General features: G+C 42.5%; 1 protein-coding gene across 3 annotated transcripts in view; it reads left to right on the top strand.

The window, feature by feature from the left end:
• Positions 1 to 23,127, top strand: part of IQSEC3 (IQ motif and Sec7 domain ArfGEF 3) — a 107,015-nt gene that overhangs the window by 24,602 nt on the left and 59,286 nt on the right. For all 3 annotated transcript variants that reach the window (XM_074871616.1, XM_074871618.1, XM_074871617.1), the window contains exon 2: positions 21,901 to 21,981. In XM_074871616.1, the coding sequence (XP_074727717.1) occupies positions 21,901 to 21,981 (81 nt within the window). The remainder of the gene's footprint in view (positions 1 to 21,900; positions 21,982 to 23,127) is intronic.

Raw genomic sequence — 23,127 nt, forward strand, 5'->3', positions numbered from 1 at the left:
GAGCAGTACAGGTCAGCTTCATTCCTGTTCCTGTGGTTTATTAGTGATGTGAACCATTTAATTCCAGTTCATTTTGTGGTGCCTTCGTTACTTTTAATGAATGGATTGGTTTGCTCAGCCTGGAAGGACCAGGTTTATACTGCTCAGGTTCAAGGCCTTTTTCTGGTTATGTGAGCTCATTTGCTATTCCAGTGACAGGTTACATAGCATCTGCAGCCCTTTCAGAATGAGGATAATACTTAATTCGGATAGGTACAGCATAATGCTTCTGAGACAGACATACTCTTCTGGGACCACAGTTTAGGCTCTGTAGAAGAGCATCAGGATTCTTTTCAAGAGAGGTGCCCAGTTCTGTTCCTTGGGGCTGCTACCCAGTAAAGGAACTTACAGTGACCTTTAGGGGAGCATCTCAGCAGGTGAGCTACTGAGCAGAAGTGTCTTGCACTCTGTTCTCTAGAAAGTTTCTCCCTCATTTAAAGAGGCTTTTTCTCTGCAAATTATCACAAATCAGGGCAGGGGGAAGCAGTATGGCAGGGCTAGATTTGACAACTACAGGCTTTTGCAGTTAAGCATAGGTTGTTTCTATCTCTTAATCAGTACACACCTTCTTCATCCCCCAACTTGTTGAATTCTTTGTGCTGGTTTCTCTCTCTCTTGTGAAATTAATTCTTTTGGCTCCTGTTCAATATGGTGTTAAGTACCTACTTAATCCTTTGCAGTAGTTTGGGCTGCTGAATAGAGAAGAAGCTTGGACTATTGCTTAGAAACCAGGACTGAGGTGTTAGAAAGGTAGGAGCCTCATGCTACAGAGCTTGCTGTGTGACTGCGGGCAAATTGTATTGCCTCACTTTACTTTAGCATCCCCCTGTGTGACTAGATGAGTGTTACTCATTTCCCTTGCAGGGGGTAGCACGAGGTGTCTGCCAGTGGGGTTTGAAAAGAGCTCTGAGAATGCTGCCTTTGAAAGATGAACAGTTTTGCTGCAGTGAGCACTGGATGACTGGACATGTTTGACAGCACTTTGTGGAGCAAAGAAATGAGTGGGACTGTGCATTATTGTCACAAAGGGGAGATGGTTTCTGAGACAGCTTTTGAAGTTCTATATATCATTTTAATGCAAGAATATATTTTAATTTGGACACAATACAAGGCACCACAACTTCAAAAATTAGAGTACAGGCTGAATCAGTCAGCCATACTGGAACATTCCTAGTGCTGCCCCAGACCCAGCACTGAGCTTTGGATCTTGAGAGCCTCTAATAGAGAGAGTAACATACTATGCTTAACAACTCACATACTATGCTTAACAACATTTCTCTTTGAGTCAGGTTAGGTGGAGCAGTTTGAGGTACAAACACTGTTTGGTGAGAAAGCTCTCGAATGTCAGTTTTAAATTGCTTACCCACATTACTGTTTTTCCAGCACCTGAAAGCAAGCATAGTGATTAAGACATGATTAAGACATGGGTGACAACACAACTTCCTATCCCAACAGGTGGAAGATGAACCCGGAAAAGAGGCAAGAGTTGCCTGAGAAAGCTCGAGGAAAACAAAACCAGTGAGAGTGTTCTGCTAGTCTCTGACAAAGATTAATAAAATGTTTGTATTTAAGTATGTTTTGATGATTAAATCTGTAGATGGGTATGGCATTCCAAATGCAGTGGTACAATTTGCCAGTGAGAATCCTAACAAAAAAAATTGGGGGCTGAAATTCAGATCCAGCGTAGCACTTTTGCAGGTAAGTTTTTTGGACTCATTTGGGAAGGGAGAAAGGCATACATTCAAGTCCCTACAGATTCAGAGCAAAGGTTTTCCTCTCCAGTCACTCTGAATTAGGTAGAAGAGGAATACAGCTCAGTCTTCCACATGCCATATCAACAACTGGAAAAGCCTGTTATGCAGGTTGCACATGACAATCAGAGGTCCTCTTTTGGCCTTCTGGCACACTCATGAGGTGATGATGTAAGACAAGGTATGAGATAACCAAACATAGAGATCATTCCTGCTTCTCTTTTCCCTTCAAATGAAATTTAGCCGTGGTGAGAAGTTCAGAATTGATGTTATTAAGGTCTGAGATTTCCTGTTTACCTCAGAAAACAAGCACAGCACAGGCCGTGGTAGCTCAGGCTTCCATGAAATGACTCAACAAATCATCGTCACCCTTCACCCAAGGGGACACGCCGTAGTAGCACGAGGGTAGTATCCTTGCAGCCACCACCACTTTGCTCTTTCAAAGTGTCTTCAGCCCAAGGATCAAAGGTCTTTCCAGACATTCCTAAATGATGTGCCTAGCACCCACAAGAGGTTTGCTAATCTCAGTGAGGAGATGGGGCAGCTAAGAACTACTGCTTTTTTCCTAAAACTGAAGCATGCACCGCCTTCTACTGCAAGCCGTGCCTGCTCTCAGCATCAACTTAGTGGGACACAGTAAGTCATGTAGAACTATAATACTGGCACGCAGACTCTGTATAGGTAAGTGGGACAGTTCACACCTCTCTTGCTGTTGCTTCAGTCTTTTTGTGGCTCGTGCTGGACCATATGTTGTAGATTATATGTGAGCCACAGATTTTTCAGAGCCGCATGCCTGCACACACAATCTCTCTCCAAACCCATGTTCAAGAAGTATACAATATGGAATCATTAGGGGCACTTAAGATCAGGCTGTTGATTCTGCTACCCATAGAAAAATATTCCCATCTGAAAATGTTTAGTTACAAATGTAAAAAAATTGAAGACAGAGAGGACAACATAGGCATTGCTAGGGGAGATTGCTGTGTGAGAAGCCATATTGTTTACTGATTCTCCTGCTTGAAATGGTAATAAATGGCATTTCTCGTACAACAGACACAAGAATAAGATCTGTTCATAAGTAGGAAGAGCCTTCATTTGAATGCAGATAGCATTTGAGTCAGGACAACCCTTAAGAGCTGAATTGGCTAAGATTCACTGCATGGGACTGGAAATCAGATCATATACGAACTCTGTGGAAATACTGTTTTAGTGGGAGTTGGAGGAGATCCCAGATGAATAACAATCAGATTCCATTTCAACCCTTACTCTTGGCCAGCTGCTTCTTTTGTATGTGCTGGGAAAGATTAAAAAGTTTGGAAACAGTATTCATGTGGTGCTTTATCACAGTTGTGGGGCATTCTCTGTCTCTCTCACTGTACCAGAAGTGCTAACAGTTTAATAAGACTAGGGTTTGTGGTTTAAGAGTGTGATGTTAAAGGATTGCATATAGCCATCCAGGGTACATTCTGTTTCAATCAAACCCATTCTGCCTTGAGAAAACTTCAAGGACAAAGGATGATTAGATGTAGAATTGATGCCTACACAAGCAAGTAGGTGGTCAAAGACATTACAAGCTGTGTTTATGCTTTTCTGGCTAGCATATTGATAGCAGTTATTATATGTTTCCTCTGAAAAGAGTAAAAATTACACGGAGGCCTCCAAACTCCTCCCTTATGTTCTGTACCTTGGAGTCTGTACAGAATATTTCCTTCTGTGCATCACTGGAAACTTCGGTCTTCTGGAATCCTTCCTTTTTGCTTATGGGGAATCTCCTAGTACATTTATGTTTTGCTTATGTTTTATTTATGGTGTATCTTTTACTGGGTTATCCTTTGCCTGAATCTCTGGTCCTGTCTCAGAACTGTTGATAAGTGGATTGCATGGAAACATTACCATGACACCTATGAAGTTCTCCAATAGAGCTGGACAAACTGATTCTAGATTAAGAAATATCACAAAGTTCATAGAATATATTATTCATTGATTTTCACTTTATTCACACAGCTACAGAATGAATAAAAACAAATTATAAAATGACTCAATGTCATTTGCCTAGCTACTGTATAAGAACAGAATCCTGCTTCTCCTGATATCAAGGGCTGACATTCCCATTAAACTTGTTGATTAGATAGGAGCTATAAGTCTCCAAACCAGATCCATCTGTGCATAGGCTATGTAAATGCCATTGATGCCAATACATTTACAATAGGGTTGTATTTTGCCTTAAGTGTCCTTTTAGATGATTCTTCTCCACAAAGTCCAGTTTCCCATTGGTACTTTAATTTCACTGTAACACAAATTCACCCTGGGTTTGACTATTGATTTTTTTTTTTAAAATACACACAAACCAGCTAGGCATTTTCAGCTGTGTAAGTAGTGAAAGCTGACTATTCCAGACAGCAGCTTAACAATGGTACCTGAAACATGCAATTGAATCATGGCATACAGTTACACCCCGTGGATGAAGCAGCAAAAAAATTCCTATTTTTATCTCTGTTGATGCTTTTTATACAATTCAGCACTGTTTTGCAAAGAGGCTTGAACTGTTCTATGACAATAATCACTATGAAATCTCAGTAAATGCTAGAAAAGAGTGGTCCATTCCAAGTGCAGCCTAGCCATGAGACTCCAATCTGTAATGCAACCTGTTCTGCGAGATGGGAAATTCTGTCTCCATCCAACTAAGAATGGGTCACTGTTTGGAAGTGAATGTGGGAGTAGAATCCAAATCCTGCTATCATAAGACCTGAAGAGAAAGACAAGTCTCTTCCACTTAAGTTATTTGAAGAGCATTACTTTGGCAAGAAAAAAAAAAAAATGCTATTCTGAGACCTTGCAGGTTCCAAAATAACATCCCTCTGGAACATCCCAACATACTCTTCCAAGTGAGCCCTGCCTGTGCTGGATCAAAACTCTGGCAATATAATTTTCACTGTCTTAGTACTGTATAGTGCAGAGACAAGTGGTACACGAGAAGAAAAGTTGTTAAGGCAGTGGTTGTTCCTAGAGATACAGGAATTAAAGTGCCTAGTAACTGAGGACATAGAAACAGGGTCTGAAATATCTTATGTATTCCAGTTATTCTGTTAATTTACTCTGGAAAAAAGAGATGGTGGTCTTTAACATGCCTAAAAGGGTGGAAGAATGCAATTGTTCTGCACAAAGGTGCAAAACCCAAGCAAATGCTTTCAAATTCACAGTGGCATCAATTACCCTGAGCTTGGGAATTTGGAAGATATGCTTCAAATTATGGCATGTATGCCATTTCCAAGTATGATATTTCCCTTTACCTACAGAAAGTCATGGAGCAACGTAGTCGATACCACAGTTAACCAGAGGATAATTTTGCAAGGGGAAGAGAAGAGGCTTTAGAATCTGCCCTTTCCTTAAAGAGAAACCTAAAGCGTTTTATGTACTTGCTGCCCCCAGCCCCCACACTCCACCATGCTTCCTTAAAGGAGGGAGCCTGGCACCAGCAGAGGGAACTCCACAGCATCACAATTAAAAAGCACTATCAATGAGAGAAACTTCTGACTTGCAAGAATCAACTTAACTTTTTTTTTCAGTATTCAGCTTTATACAAAATGCTTGTGTCTCTGGACTGTAATATACTGCTTCTTTCTACCACATACACACACCAGTACTTTTAATGACATCTCTATGGTCCTAATGTAAATATCACATAATGCATCCTTTCTTGCAAAAACAAAGTTTCTCCTGATAGAAACTGCCTATTAGAGTACCCCACCACATAATCTGTAGTGACCACTGTTACTGTCTTCTTGCCAAAGTACCTCTTGCTCATGATGATTCAGATCCCAGCAAGGACCACTGTGCTGAGCCCCATCCCAGTTGTGTTGTGGGCATAACTGCTGCCACACAGACCAGACAGATTAATCTGTTAGCATCAAGTTTAATTTGAAAATATGGTGGGTAGAAGGAGAAACAAAATGTATGAGTTTATATGGCTTGAGTAAGCACTGACTAGAGTGGTGGTGAAAGCAATCAACATTCAGCTGAGAAACAACTGTTAGGAGAAGTACAATGAGAAGGGGACTGAAATGCAATGAGAGTTAAGTTTAGACTGAGATGGGAGATCTGCTATTTGATGGAGAGGTCAGCTGAGAAGCATGGAGCTATCAGTACAACTATTCTCATCCAGTCTGGATATGATGTTGGCCATTGTATTGAAGTAATCATGATCAGGGAGGAAGCAGGGATAAGGAAAGTCCTGAGGAGATGCTTTTCTAGTTAAAATACAAGGCAAGTGTGTCAAAGGTAGATTTGCATCTCAGTGTTATTTACTTGTTGGTTTTGCAAGCAAGGCAGAACAACTTTTATCTCAGAAATAAAGAGGACCCCCCTTTCTCACCCCATTTAGGTGTTTTTGTCAGTTTGCTGCAAGGATGGACATTATTCAGTATTACTTGCCCTCCACTATGAATCACTTTTGATTTTTTTTTTTTTTAATCAGGTGACTACTGACTGGCTAGCAAGAATTTCATGTTTCAGATGGTCCCCAGATCACTGTCCAAAATTACCTTGGAGTCCTCAGCCTGTAGAGACTAAATAGTGGTCTGCAGCTGCCACTCAAATTCTGCTTTTCTCAAGGGCACACACAGGCAGGAGCCCAGAACAGCACTCCTTCTTCTTCATACATTTCAAGAGTGTTGCTGCTGTGTGATCATGCTGGTCTCTGCTAACTGTGTAGGGAATCAGGTACTAATCCTTTAGTAGGAGAAACAAAAGCCATGGGAAGATGGGAATTCTGGCAATGCTGACTGAAGACACAAGGCACGAAGAATCGTATCTCCCTGTAGGGAGACTGGGGTGGAGCAGCAGAGCCGCATGTAAACAACATAGAACTAGATGACCCTGGACACAGAGTACCCCTCCTAGCACAGGAGGGAGGTTATTTAGTCTCTGTGGCACATTGAGTGAGCTCTACTTCATTGCCATGAAAGAAATCCAGTGACTAATGAGCCTCTGTCACAATTTGTTTGCTCTGAAGTCACCCTGAGAACAACTATTATGTGTAGCTACTCCCTGGATGCAGGGGGCTGTGTTTCAGCTACAAGCAAGGCTGACCCTCCTAGCCTAGGAGTGTAATAATTGCTCTCTCCTACTCATATCTGTGCTTAGATAATAGGAAGGAAGATGGCTGTCCTTTCTAATCAGAGTTTTACCTCTGTGCATCTTACTGTTTGACACTTGTTTGATTAAAATCTTATTTTTACTAGGTTGTTTTTCCTGTGAGAGGCTTCATTGTCTCTTCCCAACACCTTTTGTACAGCTCTGGGATTTCTTCATGCACTACACACTTTTTATACAGAACAGCAACTGCCAAAAGTGGAATTTCCCCCGCCGTACAGCTTCCAAGGCTAAACTAGAGTCTAGGCAGAATCCATTCATCACAAGAATTGAGATTTCAACAGCTCCTAGTGCTAAAGTAACCACAGACGCAGATACTGCCACTGCTGTAGCCTCTTCCCAAGATGGGAAGTATTGTCACATCCCAGCATCTAGGGTCTGGAACCATAACTGATGTAGCTTCACAGCTGAAGTGTGAAAGCACAAATAGCACTGCCAGCTTATGCTGAGCCACATGGTGTCAGCTTATGCTACAGCCCTGTCAGCACCAGGGTACTGAAGCAAACTTGTTAAATCTCAGTTGTTAGAGGAGATTGCCCAGCTGTAAGTACCACAAGGTTCAGAAGGCCTGCATCAGCCGTCTTGTTTCAGGAGCAGAAACAGAATCAGTCCCACAGCTCCTTACTCTGATTTCTAGTAATGTTTTTGCAACTTTCTTGAAATATCTCTGCAGAAATCAGGCTCCTATACTACAGGAAAATCTCTTATGTTTATGTTTCCAGAACCATACCTTATATATATATATATTTTTTTTTCCAGTAAAGGAAAGGAAACAAAGGGCTCCAGCACATGGTGGGAAGCTCAAAGTTTATTATGTAGAGAACAGTAGTGGTTTTGTAAGTGAGATGCTTTAGCAAGTTAAGACTCCCCACAAGGCACAAGCTAGCTGCAGTAAGTTACCTCAGATAGATCCAGTATTATAGCCAGACATAAGCAGCTCATTTAATTCAAGATGAGCTGTAGATTTGGTTGCAGATGCAGACAATACATGTTCCTATAGTCATCACTGACTGAAGCACTGCTCTTTTGGCCAGGTGTATGAGTGTAAGCTGACATTTGTATCTCAGTTCTGAGATAGGACATGGATGAACAATTAGTGTATGCAAGGCATCAGGTTAAGAAGTGATGCCTTCTCCATTTTTGTGGTGATTTTTTCCAAGTGTTGCTGCACCAGACAGGAAGTATAAAATAATACAACTTCTGGGACTAAGACTAACCAAACTGTCATTGTCTCGATAAATTGACTTGACAGTACATTGTATGTCCTACTGATTTTAAATCCCAGGAATTATTGACCAGTTAAGAAGGGAAACTTTCATAGCTCTTCCAAATCTTAGGATACCTCATTAATTCCACCCGCTCTTCTGCTACCTTAGCAAGGTTAGGAGTTTATGAAGCCTCCAAGAAACTGTGAAATCTCTTTTTAATGCAAAACCAAGTATCCATGATCGTCAAGTGCTGAGCATACAAGTTGCATCCTCTCCCCACTTGAATTAGTGCCAAATGATACTTTTCTTCCAGGGCAATTACATATGCAAATTCAGCTGCTCTTGGTGTCAACCAGCTGCTGTGTCCACAAGCAGTCTTGAACACTGTCTACTTTCCATATGTCAAGGCCCTGGTGGAAGCACATGGGTGCATGTGGAAGGGAAATGAGGAAATTAAATTTCTCATGAAACTGGTGACTATTCCTGTCTGTCACCTAAAGCATTAGAGTCAGATCTGCAGCTGGTCCTGCCCTTTTCCTCTGCTCTACCCCTTCCCACAGCAGAAGCAGCTCAGTTCTGAAGCATCAGAGAACAGCAAAATTTAGTCCTGTGTATGCCACCAAGCAGCCTATGGCTGGTTCTGCATTCCTAATTCTCCTTGTTGTCCTTCGCAGTTAGGAGACCACTCCACTTTCAATTGTAGGTGTCATTGATGCAACAGCCCCAGATACCTGCAGGTCTGGTAGTAATGGGGTTTCCATAGCTAAGAGCCCAAACCAAGGGCCTGAAACAGCCTTCTGTGAGCCAAGCCAAGCCAAGCCATAATCTTTCTCATTGCATTCAACTGCACTCCTTCTGTTATACTGTTTTGCATCAAGCCTCAACATACAGTAGAATCTGAGCAGCTCAGTACTAGGCAGCAGGACTTACCCCACGGAACAATCTTAATAATCTTTGGTGAGTACAGAATAAAACCGTTATTTAAATTTAGTGCATCAGCCCAATGTGGTAGTAACAAGCTTTTAAGCTTGTCTTTAATAGATGGTGCAGTTCTCTCTCATGCTACTCTGGTATCCAGCATTGAATACAGAGCTGCCTGCGAGGTCACAGGACTGCAGTCATACAAGCAGCAAATCTCGCCATGCATTTCCATGCAGGGGCAAGTCTACAGAAGACAGTGTTGCTCAGGTGCATGAAGAGCTCAGTGGTGAGCCATTTCTGTGTATGCAGCTAATTTGCATGTTTATGGGATTCTGAATTATTGAACAGTGCTTCTACATATAGCTTTGTGTCATTCTCCAGCACTGAGGAACAGTTTGATTTTAGCCTCTGGAAAATTCTAGGACTGTCTTCCTGTACAGGGGTTAAACATGAGCTACATGAGTGAGAAGCCAGTGAGAAGTCTAAGCCTGATTAAAAACAGATCTAATAGTCATAACAAAAATCCTTTTATTGAGTCCAATTCTGACACTTATTCAAAAAATAAAAATAATTTATTCTTACTGAGGAAGAGACCTAAATTCCATTTATATCTCACAGACCCAGTAATTACAAAAAGGGTTGCCAGTTCCACTAGCACAAGCCTTAGCTTTTTTATAGTATTCATACATATTAGCCCAAAATAGGAGAAAGGAAAAAAGGTGTTTACTCTGCTAGCCGAGCATTCAGACAGAGTGCTAGTTCTGGATCTCTAGAGGAATCACGTACTCACTGGTATTAGGCTGACAAACTATAATTATCATATGAAGAACTGGAGGCAATTTGGAGAATGCTCATCAGTGTAATTAAAAGTGAGCTTTTGCCAGCTATTTCCATTTTATGTAGTTATAAATCTATTATTTGAACAAAGAAGAAAGGGCCTTTGTATAGTACAAAACAGAAGAGGTATGAAAAGATGTTTCAAAGCTACAGAAGGTCGCTATCAGCATGCATTTGCAGACATGTAATTATTCCATTACATATATAACCTTTAAAAGAAATGATATTGTAGATAGTTGGAAGTGAGGGATGCTGTCTTGGAAAAGGTCATATGTTGTCTTGGAAAAGTAGTTTTGTATTAATATACCATATTTCTATTAAGAAATTAATCAATACAGCTTCTGTTTATGGTAATTATTTAATTGAAATGATTTCAGGAACTTACACAAACTCCCCCTCACACATGCTTCAGATTTACATAGCAGCTTCCTAGTTGTGATATCTGAAGTATAGTTTTGGCTACAACTTATTAAACCTCTGCTCACTCCCAGTGAGTGTTGCATGTGTCACCAGAGGATCCCCTCCACAGGATTAGCTGTGCACATACACTTAGAATATCAGATTGGTCTTTTATGTAGTGGCTGTTTTTCCTGAGTACCAGTATTCACTCTGTTAGCCAGTCAGAGCAAATGATGTTGTGACTTGTCTATCACAATAAGTCATCACTGTTTCCACCATAGACAGAGGATCTAAGCAAGACTGGTGGTGCACACTGGGCTATTGCATAGTCCAACATACAGCATTTCCTCCCATCATAGTCACTTTGCCTTCTTCCTCTTAGTGCTTACAGAGCACCAATCCAATTAGCAGACAGTCATGCTCTATGTGGCTGATGTTCCTCTGGAGAAGAGAAACCCAATTTAAATGGAGTAAATGGACTCCCCATTGACATGGTGTTGTGGTTTGAGCCCAGCGGGCAACGGAGCACCATGTAGCCGCCATTCACTCACCCCTTCCCCCCCAGCGCTGGGAAGGAGAAAAATTAATCAAAAGGCTCGGGAATGCAGATAAGGATGGGGAGGGGTAGCTCATCCATTAAAAAACCAGGCTCATTAGAGGAAGAAAACAAAGACATCACTTTAGTTTAAAACAGTAACGATAATGACACTTAACAGACAGAATGGGACAGTGAGAAGCATTATCATATCTTTAAACACCTCCACTCCCACCCCCCGCCCCGCGCCTTCTTCCCAAGCTCACTTTTGTTCTACTTATTTCTACCTCCTCCCCACACGGCACAGGGGCAAGTCCATGGGTGACATTTATAGGTGGCAGGAGGTGGCCCTACTGTCTCACCATGGGATACAGAGGGGGTCTTCTCTGGTGTACCTCCCGGCCTTCCTCCTCCTCCTTCTTTCCACTGACCTTGGCATTTCCACAGGTGTCCTTCTCATAATGTCTTCTCACAAGTCCCAACCCCCTCTCAGGTTCCCCTTCTTAAATACATTATCACAGAGGCACAGCCACCATCACTAGTTGGCTTGGCCTTGGCCAGAAGTTGGTCCGACTTGAAGCCAGGGGAGCTTTGGAGAAGCTTCTCACAAGGGCCACCACTGTAGCCCCCTCCCCTGCTACCAACACCCTGCCACACAAACCCAGCACACATGTGATTCAAAGACATTTCAGGAGAGGCAGCCCCCCAACCCTTCTAGCAGCTGATGACAAATTCTCTTCCACTTAGGAAGTTTCTTCCTGGGAATTGCTTGACAAGTACAATCATTTCGCTCATCCCTGTTCCTACTGTGCCTTAGGAAAGAAATTAATAGCAGGAAGAGAAGCTTCTGAGTGAATCACTTCGTCTGGGACAATATGAGAGCATGAGAGGCACCCCCCATAAACCCAAAGAGTATTTCCTCAACTAATAATTCTATGAGACACCAACATAGCTACATCAGAGGTACAAGTACCCCTCTACAGAGAGCTTTCAGCAATGCTAGCTTCTCTCAGGCCATCCATATTTCCCAAATCTGAATGTTTTGTTTCATCCCAGTTGAGTACTATTTCCAAATCTGTTCAAGCTGCTGCCTTTTATTAAAGCACTGCATGTGTATGCAATACAGTATGTTTACTGCTTTAAGGATCAGACTTTCTTTGTACAGTAGATACTTGATCTTAAGTTTCCTCCTGTGGACAATTTCTGTCACCTAGACTGGTTATAATGAAGTTAGTCCACAGATAATTGAAAGTGTATCATCCTTAGTTCACCTTAAGTAAGTTATTTCATCCCACTGTAGGTAGCACCAAAGGCCACAAAACTGCACAAAAGAGTAATGCACCACCTAGCATGAGAATTGCTGCAAGTGGGTCCAAAAGCTGCCCCAGACTTTGCTTCTGGCTGTCACAAGATTATCTGGCAGACTGGACCAGTCTAGACTCTTCCCATTCCTGGGGCATGTTCCATTCCTTTTTCTCCTCTTGCCCATTTCTAGCACGAAGGGAAAATCTGGCAGTTAGCCCAACCACTCCTTGTAGGTTTTACAAATGGATTAGATTTCCTTCAAGTGTTTCTGGGTAACAAAATGGACTTGTCAACAGCAATTTTCACTGAATACACTGAATCCACAGGTGACATCTTTCCAATCTTCCTCGCTCTTGCTAGTGATGTCTGGAGCCTAGATCCTTGGGTAAGGAAATTTCTGTCAAGTAGTCTGACACCAACAAAAGAGAGTGTCTAGGTCTATGGCAGAGGAGCAGACCCCACTGAGCCAGAACACAAGAAGCCACAACTCATTTTCATCATCTCCCAGACACGTTGCTGACTCTGACCCTAAACCCATGAATACCAGCTCACCTGATCCCTTCATGCTCAGACCCTCTTTAGTACACATCCCACACACATTTGTCCACCAGTCATGTTCTTTGCACTGAATTTGGTGCAAAACACCTCAAATTCTTTCTGAAATCTGTGCACTCATCTGCCAGTCATGCCCACACTTTTCCTCAAGAATTTCTTCAAGGTAAGAGTGAGGAGAAGTACAGGAGAAATGCGTGCAACATATATGGACTAAAGTAAGCTGAGAAACCAACTGTTCAGGGAGATATGACATTAATATCTCCATCCCTGGAAGCAGATGGTGATAAATGAATGGCGTATTTGACATATCTGTTATAGTCACCCAACTGGTTAACCAAAAAAAGATCAGATCACAACAACAGTGGCTCAGATCTTCTTCCTCCAACACAGGAAATTCCATTTCCTCAGCACAGTGCCTTGTGCTTATCCTTCCAAGCTGTGCTATTCTGAAGAACCTACAATAGCTCAAAGACACACATTTGCATCATCATGTCACATTGAATTTTCACTTTCCAAACAGTAGTGTATGCATATGGTATTTTATACTACTGAGGTGAATTTGTTTTAAGATATTTTATAGGGTCTCTAAAATCAACATATTCCAGTGACAAACTGAAAATACTCTGTCAATGGGGATCCCATCTTCATCCCATCCCCTAGCACTAGAAAAATAAATGTATAGTAATGCTATATAAAGGATGTATGCCTTAAAATGAATTTGTACCAAGAAACAATATGAATGACTAAGCAGGTGCTAAGTAGGTTTTAGAGGATGAGCTCTGATCATAAAATTTCTAGAGAAACATCATGGAAGAAGACAATCTCTCTAACACTCATGAAGTGTTCAGGGCAGGCCAAGTTCCAGACTACAAAACATACTTGTTTTTTCATTTTTGGCAGGCAAGCAGAGAGAATAGATGCTCCTGGTAAGTTCTCCCCTCTTCACCTCTCCCAGCATTACTTTGCGGGGTAGAGGAGGGAAGAAGGAAGAACAGCTTTGAGAATGCTAAAGAAAGAGCTGTGAAATGATAGGCACTCAAGTGGACTGAAATAAGAGCTATTATGCATCCTGGCAAGGCTGGGCATGTATGTGTATATTATACCTTCATCCATCATGCTGACACTGCCAGGGGATTTCTTCAGCAATTTGTTTTTGTAGGCAGTAGTTATGAGCTGTCATCTAGACATCATGTAGATACATCTTCATTTTTTTCATGCAATTAATTAGATATCTAAGCCTGTGAAGGGTTACAGGCAAAGAGAGACAGTCCCTGGTCTGAAATAAGTTAAGAAAATCCTAGATCTGGATGATGTAACTGGCACTCTGCATATACATAGATTATGAATATCTACCCCTATAGACAACAGACCAGAAAGTCAATGAAAAGTATGTGGAACAGATATAAAGCAGTTCTGCATAGACTATAGTGGCATATGCAAGCCCTTTACAAATATGGCACTGACCTTCCAGATAGCTAAAGGACTGAGGATAGTCACTGCCACTTGAGAGTGTGCCCCTGATGAGGGAGCCTACATAGTGATGACTTGGAGAGCAAAGTAAATATATAGCCATAAAACCAACAGAGGTACAGTATAGGAGGAGACAGAGGCCAAGAAGTTAGGGAAGGGGAAATAAAACTAAAGTAGCCTAAAGGTGTCTGTAAGAGCTTGATGGGTCAACACACACAATTTCCAAAACATCTTATGTTTTGTTCAATTCTTCCCCCTGCTTCATGTATTGTAGTTTCATCCTCAGCAATCTACCGTGCATATCTGACTCCAGACTGCTTCAGTCTCATTCTCCTCTTTGGGGATTAATACTGGGACATTTTTTGACTGAATACAGAAGTCTTTGGCAATTTAGAGAAGATTACCAAATCAGTCCATTCCTAAGATGCATCCCGAGGACACTCAGGTTGGGATTGTTGTAGTACTGGAAATGTAAAATAAAATGACAGTTTTGGTCTTGTTGCGCTCCTACACTTCAGTATCTTGGCTGCCAAGTCCCTTGCCCTTTAACACAGGATTTTTCAGACAGTCAGATTTGTGAATCTGGTTTGTGTAGCTGTTTTTCAGAGATAGAGTCACAGTAGATAGCCATGGGACACCCATAAGCTTTCTTGCAATGCTGAGGAGTTTGAGTCCTATGCATTGGCTTTGGGAAGGATCTGCGTTAATTATTCTTATAGGATAGTCTTGAAAATGTCCAGTTCTTCTCTGAATCTTGTCAAATTCTTGCTGTCAACAGTATCCTGTAGCAATGAGGAGGCCATCAGACTTATAAAGAGTTAAAGAACTTAAATTCCAGAAATTACCTTGCATTTATTTTTAGCGTGTATGGTTTCCCTACAACATAAACTCTGCCCATACTCAACTTCCTCCAGAACACCAGTCTAATGACCTGCAATTGAGATGAGTAATTAAGACAGCTGGAAATTTTTAGTGAGGGTATTTTGGAGTGAAGAGTGAAGAACCAGGTGAGAAACAGCTAGTTGCTAGAAGGTACTCTTTTGGAAACACTGCCTCTTTCAGATCTCATTTCAACTCTCAGTTCCAGGACAACTGGAGTCAGAAATAGATGTATCACAGGAGGGAGATGATGGAAGGAGTAAAGCCTGCAGCTAACCTTAGCTAGGTTGTGTCACAGCTCTGCTGGTAGGTAGAGCTGTACATTTTGGGGGAGTCAGAAGACCGTGCAACTGGCCTTTCATAAACTTAGCATTGCTAAAAAGTTCCTGTTTGTGGTTCTCCAGTCCTCATCTTAGGAAGGATAACAGCCAGTAAAGGTTCACCTGAGATGAATTCAATTCTCCTTTTACTCTTTCTGACTTTAATCTTCCCCTTCTAGGCCATGATTTTCTGTGACTTCATCTGTTCTCCTGGCAGCTATCAAAAAAAAACGCAAGATAGAGACAAGTAGCAAAAGACTCCAGGAAAGCTGAGATATCCAGCACTACAAACAATGACTTTTGGTCAAAGCCTTTAGCATTTCTTCAAAAGGTGGAGTTTTAAAGCAAAACCAGAAAGGCTGTGTGAGTTGGTCTCGTTATTTACTGATAGAACATTGCTTGAGGAATCACCTCAAGCCTTTCAGCATTGTCAGATTTCTAAGAACTGTTGTGCGCTTGAGCTAAGGACAAGGCTACTGAATATGCAGACCAGTAGGGCACAAGTACAGGCTATAGAGATTAGGCAAGTAGTGGCAGCTGGAGAACCCAATGATCTTCATTGTTCTTGCAGTAGGGGCCATGCCAGCTATCCTACATAACTGACGAGGGCAGCAGCCACAGTGGGATGCAGGGGTGATGCATCATGTTAGAGAAGCACTCTCTGTGTACTCATAGTGAGAGCAATTTTCATTCTGTCTTGTTTTGGCATTTCTTGTAGTCTAAAGTAATTCATGCAGAAAAACACAGAGCTGCTCTTTATCTATGGGAACAGGCCACACTGGATATTTGTTTAATTAAAGCTGACTGCTGGAGAGCAGGGAGCACCACCGTTTTCCATATGCTGTCTAGGTTGGGGGTTTGCTTTTGCAGGGACAGGAGAAGAAAAAGGGGTTAGACTTGTTTACCGTAATACAGCTCTCAACAGTCAGGCATCTCTATTTCAGGACAGCTGTCATCAGTGCTAAACACTGAATGAACATAAAGCCCCAAGAATTTGTCCAAAGGGAAGACACAGCGTTAAGGGAATTTTAGGAAAGTTTGCACTCCTTTGGCCCTGTGGTGTGCAATCTAGGTAGCTACAGAGACTTTAAATTTTTGAACCTCAACTCTTGTACCCTCTACAACACCAGTTTTTAAGAGAAAAGAGACTTGGATCTTTGGAATCCATGGTTGTAAAGACCAAGGCAGCATGAGTCAGGGGGCCCCTTTGCAGAACAGTCCAACTTTCTAAGAAGCCAGAAGGGTGGAGATAACTCCTGAGCTGACTGTAGACAGCTTGTGCTAGCCAGAAGGTTTGGCACAGGCCTCTCTAAAAGTTCATCACAGAGCAGGAATTGCTTTGGCTGGACAGTTCATTCACAGATACCCTCACTGAGGCAGCAGGCCACTTGCTGGAGGATACCTCTTGTCAGGAGCAATGTTAAAGACAACTGAATAAAGTTCAGTCAGTTGTTTTCTCTCAGAGGATAGGGGGCTAAAGTTTCAGTTGACAGCTTGGGTTACTACTGGGCCAAGCATAGCTTTGTCTGCATTTAAGATAGGTCTGGACTGTCAAATCCTTGCCTCTGGAGCATGTGTCCCAGCTAAACAGAGCAAGGCACTGACAGGCTCAGGCTGTTCCCAGTCCTCCTTTTGCATCTGTGCTTGCCCTTATCCTCTGCTGCTCCTCCACACACAACTCACATACTGTTGGCAACATTTACCTCAACAGGCCCTTCCTCATGCCTCCTCCTCTCTGTTAGCCTCTTCCTCTTTTGTACCACCCAATTCTTCTTCACTCACCCAGAATACCTTTTCTTGCTGCTTTTCCCTTCCAAGCTTACATCAGGGTGCAACCTAAGAGATACTAATTTGTTTGCTTTTAAAGCAATACATCAGAAATAGAACAGTTCAACAGTATCCTGACAGATGGGAGAAATCACCTCTTTCCACAATCACCTGCCTGATCTGCCCACAACGGTGTTTGTTTAGATGCAGTCTCTGTGGTGGTTTGCAAGTCTGAGGAAGGCAAGGCAGAGGACATAGAGAAAGAGACAGAAAGGCAAAAAAGCAAGCCTAGACCTACCCTTTTAATTGGTAGGCTATTGCCACCTACCTGAAGTATTTAAAAAGAAAAAACATTACAGATCAACATCCCAAAGTAATGAGTCTGAATCAACTGTCACTGGACTGAATACACGTTGCCTTCCTGCCTGTTTTTCAAAGGCAAAAAACAAGCCTTATGCTTTCTGGTGTTTAACTCCTCAGAGGCTGCACATTCAAGTTCTATGTAGCCTTTCTGACTTATGAAGTAAGATTTGTTTAAAAACAAAATAAAAAGAAAGCACAGAAAGGAAGAAAAAAACCAAACCACCATCAAAAGTCTTACACTGACTTCAGACAGATACTAAATATCTCAAGACTCACTTGAAAGCTTCAAAGGTTGACAGTACCACAGGGGAATGAAATCCAGGTAGCCACCAGCCATTATGACCCTGCTAGGTCCTCTTGAATCACAACAACAAAAATAACATCTTACCTGAAGAATTCACACAGTTAAGAAGACAACTGCTTTCCTAGAGCACTTACTTTAGGCTTAGAAGTGATAGTAAGGCCCTAGGACACTTGCCTTTTGCACCCAGATGGGAGCTGCTTTGTCCAGATAGCAACTAATACAACCTCTGGTGGGAACAGGTCCACTTCTTCCATAGCAAGTTAACCCTCTCCCAGCTCCTGTCTGGCCTATGCATTCTATGCTGCAAAGGCAAGGTCATGGATTTGCAAATTATCAGATATATGCAAGATCAAGGTGTGGAAAGAAAGAGGAAAATGAACAGGGATGGTCTCCAAGGTGGAACCTTGTCCCTGTGGTGTATGCCTGGATAGCACAAAAGAGAAAGAGAAGCAATCTGTAAAAGAAGAATGTAAATAGACCCAGAGCTCCAACTGCTCTTGGGCAGTTGGGGAACCCAGATTTAATAGGAGTAATAAGATAACCTTCCCTGCCCCCAGTCAGGGGAAGAGCTTTCAGCACAGTCTTGGAATACCCATTAATAATACTCATATATTTACCTCCATCAGTCAGTGACTGCTCCTAACCACCTCCCTCATGGCTTCTCCATGGGAGTCATGGCCCCCGGAGGGGGATTCAAAGATCCCAAATGGCCTGGATGCAGATTTCTGCCCGTGGGCATGATCAACACCTGCTAGTGGTATGTAAGGTGCACAACTACTCCAGAGATCTTGGGATCTCAGAGGTTCAGAAGGACTCTGGTTTGGACAGAAAATACCCAAGGTTAGTGTTAAACACACATGAGAAATCATGAGAACCAGAGTCAACAGCTGACTGTGCAGCTGCAGTGCTTAGAGCATACTGATTCTCTGAAGAGTATGTGAGATGTTTTTTCTTACGACGCCCACAGGAGACTGAGCCTAAAGTCCTGTAACTTCACATCACTCTTCCTTTCCCTGTTTCCCTTTACTTTTCTCTGTGTTTCTATTCTGATAATTAACTAACAAGGTAATTCATCCATATACAGGCTTCTGCTTCTCAGGCTTTTGTCCATCCTTGTTCCTTTCTCTTTTTCCCTATGTTTTCCCTCCCTGTTGTTTGCTTTTTTCATGTGCAATTAGGAATTGAAGTGGTGTATCTGCTGTTTGAATAAAAGCAGAGAACAGTGTAGTTCATTTAGGGATGTATTGAGATCAGAAATGGCTGAAATCTGGGGTGTCCATTTTTTAGAAGATTCCATTTGGAAGCTGGTGAAGGGTCTAGAGAACAAGTCTTCTGAGGATTGGCTGAGGAAACTGGGGTGGTTTAGCCTGGAGAAAAGGGGGCTGAGGGGGGACCCTATTGCTCTCTACTACTACCTGAAAGGAGGTTGTAGCAAGATGGATGTCAGTCTCTTGTCCTAAGTAACAAGTGACAAGAGCAAACGGCCTCAAGTTGCGCCAGGGAAGGTTTAGATTGGATATTAGGAAAAATTTCTCCACTGAAAGGGTTATCAAGCACTGGAACAGGCTGCCCAGGGAAACGGTTGAGTCACCATCCCTGGAGGTATTTAAAAGACATGGAGATGTGGCATTTAGGGACATGGCTTAGTGGTGGACTTCACAGTGTTAGGTTTATGGTTGCATTCAATGATCTTATGGGTCTTTCCCAACCTAAATTATTCTATGATTTCAAAATGTGTTGTTACTTTTATCTGGAAGCAGGCTCTTTTTTCCCAGTGGTTCCTGTAGAGATGAAATTCAGTAGGAAATGCCAATATATAATATTTTTGAAACCAAGCATGCTCCTCAGAATGATTGCTGGCTGTTTCTGAATCATCTGAGAGCCCTGTGCATTTCCACACTGGAGCTGATGATGTCTGTGACTCCAGGGCTGCTCTGCAGAGCTGACTGCCTTGGTGCAGGTGCTCCACACCTCTTGGGCTAGGCAGCTCCCAGCCTTGCTGCTCTGGGGGGAGTTGGGCAGAACAAAGAGCTGGGTGGAAAACCTGATGGCCCCTCTCTGAGGGGCTGCTTGTATGGCATGGCTGCACTAGAGATGTAAGATATGGAGGCATGGCCCCCCCAACAGCCTGCCAGAAAATCCAGATAAAGCCATGTAATTTGAAGAATCTTTGTCAAACCCAAGATGTTTTCACCAGATAGTTTAAATCTGATGAATCAGTGTTTTTATGCAAAACCAAAATTTTATCAGAAAATTCCTGACAGATTCTAGCTGGAAGCAGAATGACAAGATGTAGGAGCTGAACTATTTATGTGAGCCTGCTTGGACATAGACTCAAATGTGATCCCACCACTTGCTTCAATAAAAAGAACACAAGTAATTTATGGACACACCAGTCAGGTAGGTACTTGCCACCTGAGAAGCTTAAATTAGAAACAATATAGCGAGAACCAGCAATAACCAGGCTGGCAGGAGAGAAGGGATGTGAACCGAGTAGTTACAAGCCAAGGAGGTGAATTTGATATGTCACACACATGTCCTCTCTTTCCCTTGAAGGTTGCATGTCACAGACAGAGACCGAGGCATGGGCAGAGGTCAGTGAGGTAAAACCAATGCTTTTGTCTTCCCCCTGCTGTGTTGCTCCTGCCAATCCTGTTGTTTCTAAGGAAAGATTCCTTTTAAGAATGCATTGGAAGACAAGGAGGTGAAAGAACCAAGCAGTTTGTTATATTAAGCTAGCTCGGAGGCTGGAAGGAGGTGGCTGGGAACAGTATAATCATGTAATTTAACTATCTTTGTGGCCACGTCTGTCAGATTTTGAGAAAGCCAGAGGTGATAAGCTTCACATTTCAGAGTGATGGACAATGTGGCAGGGCCTTTGGAAGAATCTGAGACCCCATGACAAGCCAGGAGACTTAACTTTACTGCTTATACCTGAGTTAGAAGCTGCAAAAATATTTTTGAAAGTTGACCCCATTTGAGCTATGAGTCTCCACAATAGCACTGAGAACAGAGCTCTAACTGCTGTTCCATTGGCTTGGAGACAGGGTGATTTTATGCCATCTGAGGATTCAGTCTGCTTTATTTATCCTGCTTTTCTTCTCCTCTTTTAATTTCCTTTTCCATTCTCCTAGTATTTTTCCCCCTTGACACTTGTGTCTTTTTAGTGACTTATTTTCATTGATGAAGGTCAGTGTGTTCAAAATTGGCTGTTGATTAGTGCTGCCTATGACACCTCAAGGGCCTCCCTGGAAGTATCTTAAAAGGATCTCATTTTCAGAGGTGCTGAGCAGCTCTTACTGAGTTCCAATGCTGTGATAAGTGCCCAACACCCCTGAAAACCAGACTCCTTACAAATGTTTCCACGCAAGGGACCCAAGAACAAGTTACTCAAGATTAGTGAGAAGTTTTGGAAGTTTGTCTAGGATTTCTTCCTTTGGATGAATTCTTTGCCTTTCTTATCTTTGCTCAGGTTTGTTACTTCTTATGGTTTTGCTTTTCTTTGCTGTGATCTCCTCCTCTCATCACAATCTCAGCCCCACTACTTGTGCCTGTCAGTTTTCCGCTACTATTTCTGGTAATGCCCAGTGCTGATGTGCTGAGGCCATTTCTGTGCCCTAGAGACGTTTCAGAAGAGATGTCCACAGAGTTAATTTAGCCACTGTCAACAAAAAATCAACTTCTTTGCATTACAATGTATAGGACACATATCTAAGGAAACACATCTAAGGAGCTGTTTCTGTCCCAAAAGACATAAAAGTTAGAGACAGACAAAACTGTTTTTCATGAGATGTATGGGATCATGAGATAGATACTGACAGAAGGAAAACTTTTTATTTGGGTGCTTTTGCCCCATTCTCTACAGCTTGACATCAGCAGCAGGACAGGTAAGGTAGGGGAATAGAATTGTTAGCCCCCTTCTCTCCTGCTCCTCTCCACCTTGGAGTGCAAAACGTTCATGCAATAATCAGATTTCTCTTTCAGCGTCACTGGGAGTCATTATCCCCTTGGAAGAGCCCTGGGAAAGACATTCTCCCTTGAGTTTTCTGCTGAGTGAGCTGAATGCTGACCTGCTACGGTTTGTTTTTTCTTACAGGAATGAAACTGTTTTACACCAGTTCTGTTGTCCAGCAGCTGATGCAGAGCAGAAGCCTTCATCTCCGGACTCCTCACCAAGGTGGGAAATTGCTGCCAGCAAGACCATTACTTTTCCATCCCCTACTTCCTTATCATCCATCACTAATCTTCCTGCCCCAGACAAAATTCACATAATATACACCTCCATCCTCCTCCATCCTCCCTTATGTCCCAAGTCCCCAGCACTGCTGTCCTTCTCTTTTCCCTCCCAGAGGTTACTGTTCATACTGTTGTGTAATTGCTCACAAACCCCCTCTGGCCTTCACTCATACACACCCATGCACCTCCAAAAACATACTTTCTGCCTCTCTTCAAACATCTACTTCCATCAACCCACATTCATGCTTGTACCTTTTCTTACCCTTCTGCATCACTTTGACACCGACATACACCTGATTCACTCTTCTCCTTCAGATTAGTTATCTTACATTATAAGCTGCCTGGACACACACCAGTATAGACCCATAACCTTTAAGCTACAGCAAAAGTCACCAAACAAACTTAGGGTTCTGTCTCACACCCTGAGACAGTGTGGGGGTGCAGTTTTAATGTGTTGAAATGGTCTGAGCTTGCCAATGAAGGACAGTTATAGACAGGTACTATAAACTATTACTAACTTGTATCCAGTGCAGCCAGTTGTGGGTACAACAGCAATTGTCATAGCTCTCCCTCATCACTGAATGACTTCAGTGCCAAGATCAAGAGGTCCAAGGAGCTTCAAACATACTTAAGATGCACATACTGCATATAGCTTCCATGCTCGGCCTTGTCCCTCTGTTCTTGCCATCTCCTTCTCCTCTCACAACTTCTTACACCTTCATCTCATAGACCTACTCCTTTTTCTCATGCCTCATCACCCTTCCTTCAACAGCAAATGGGTTTCTCTTTAAAGATTTCTCTCATCACACTGCTAGACTTTTACATCTGACCTTTGGCATCTGTATAAGAAGCCTGAGTTACTAGGGAGGGCTTCGGACAGAATTGGGCAGCTGAGTTGCAGTAGGGAGGCTACAGCATTTTAAAAATGGTATTTCTCTTGCTTGTTCTGCTCACTGGAGCAGACTGTGGTTTCTGATTTCCTTCCAAGGAAAACTATGAGTGCTGGACAACTGTGAAGAGAACAGTGGGTGTTGGGGGTGTGGGGGTGTGTGTGTGAATGTTCAAAAGTAGGGTTCAGCCACACTTG

Source organism: Strix uralensis, chromosome 5 (assembly GCF_047716275.1).
Source record: "Strix uralensis isolate ZFMK-TIS-50842 chromosome 5, bStrUra1, whole genome shotgun sequence".
Lineage (NCBI taxonomy): Eukaryota > Metazoa > Chordata > Aves > Strigiformes > Strigidae > Strix > Strix uralensis.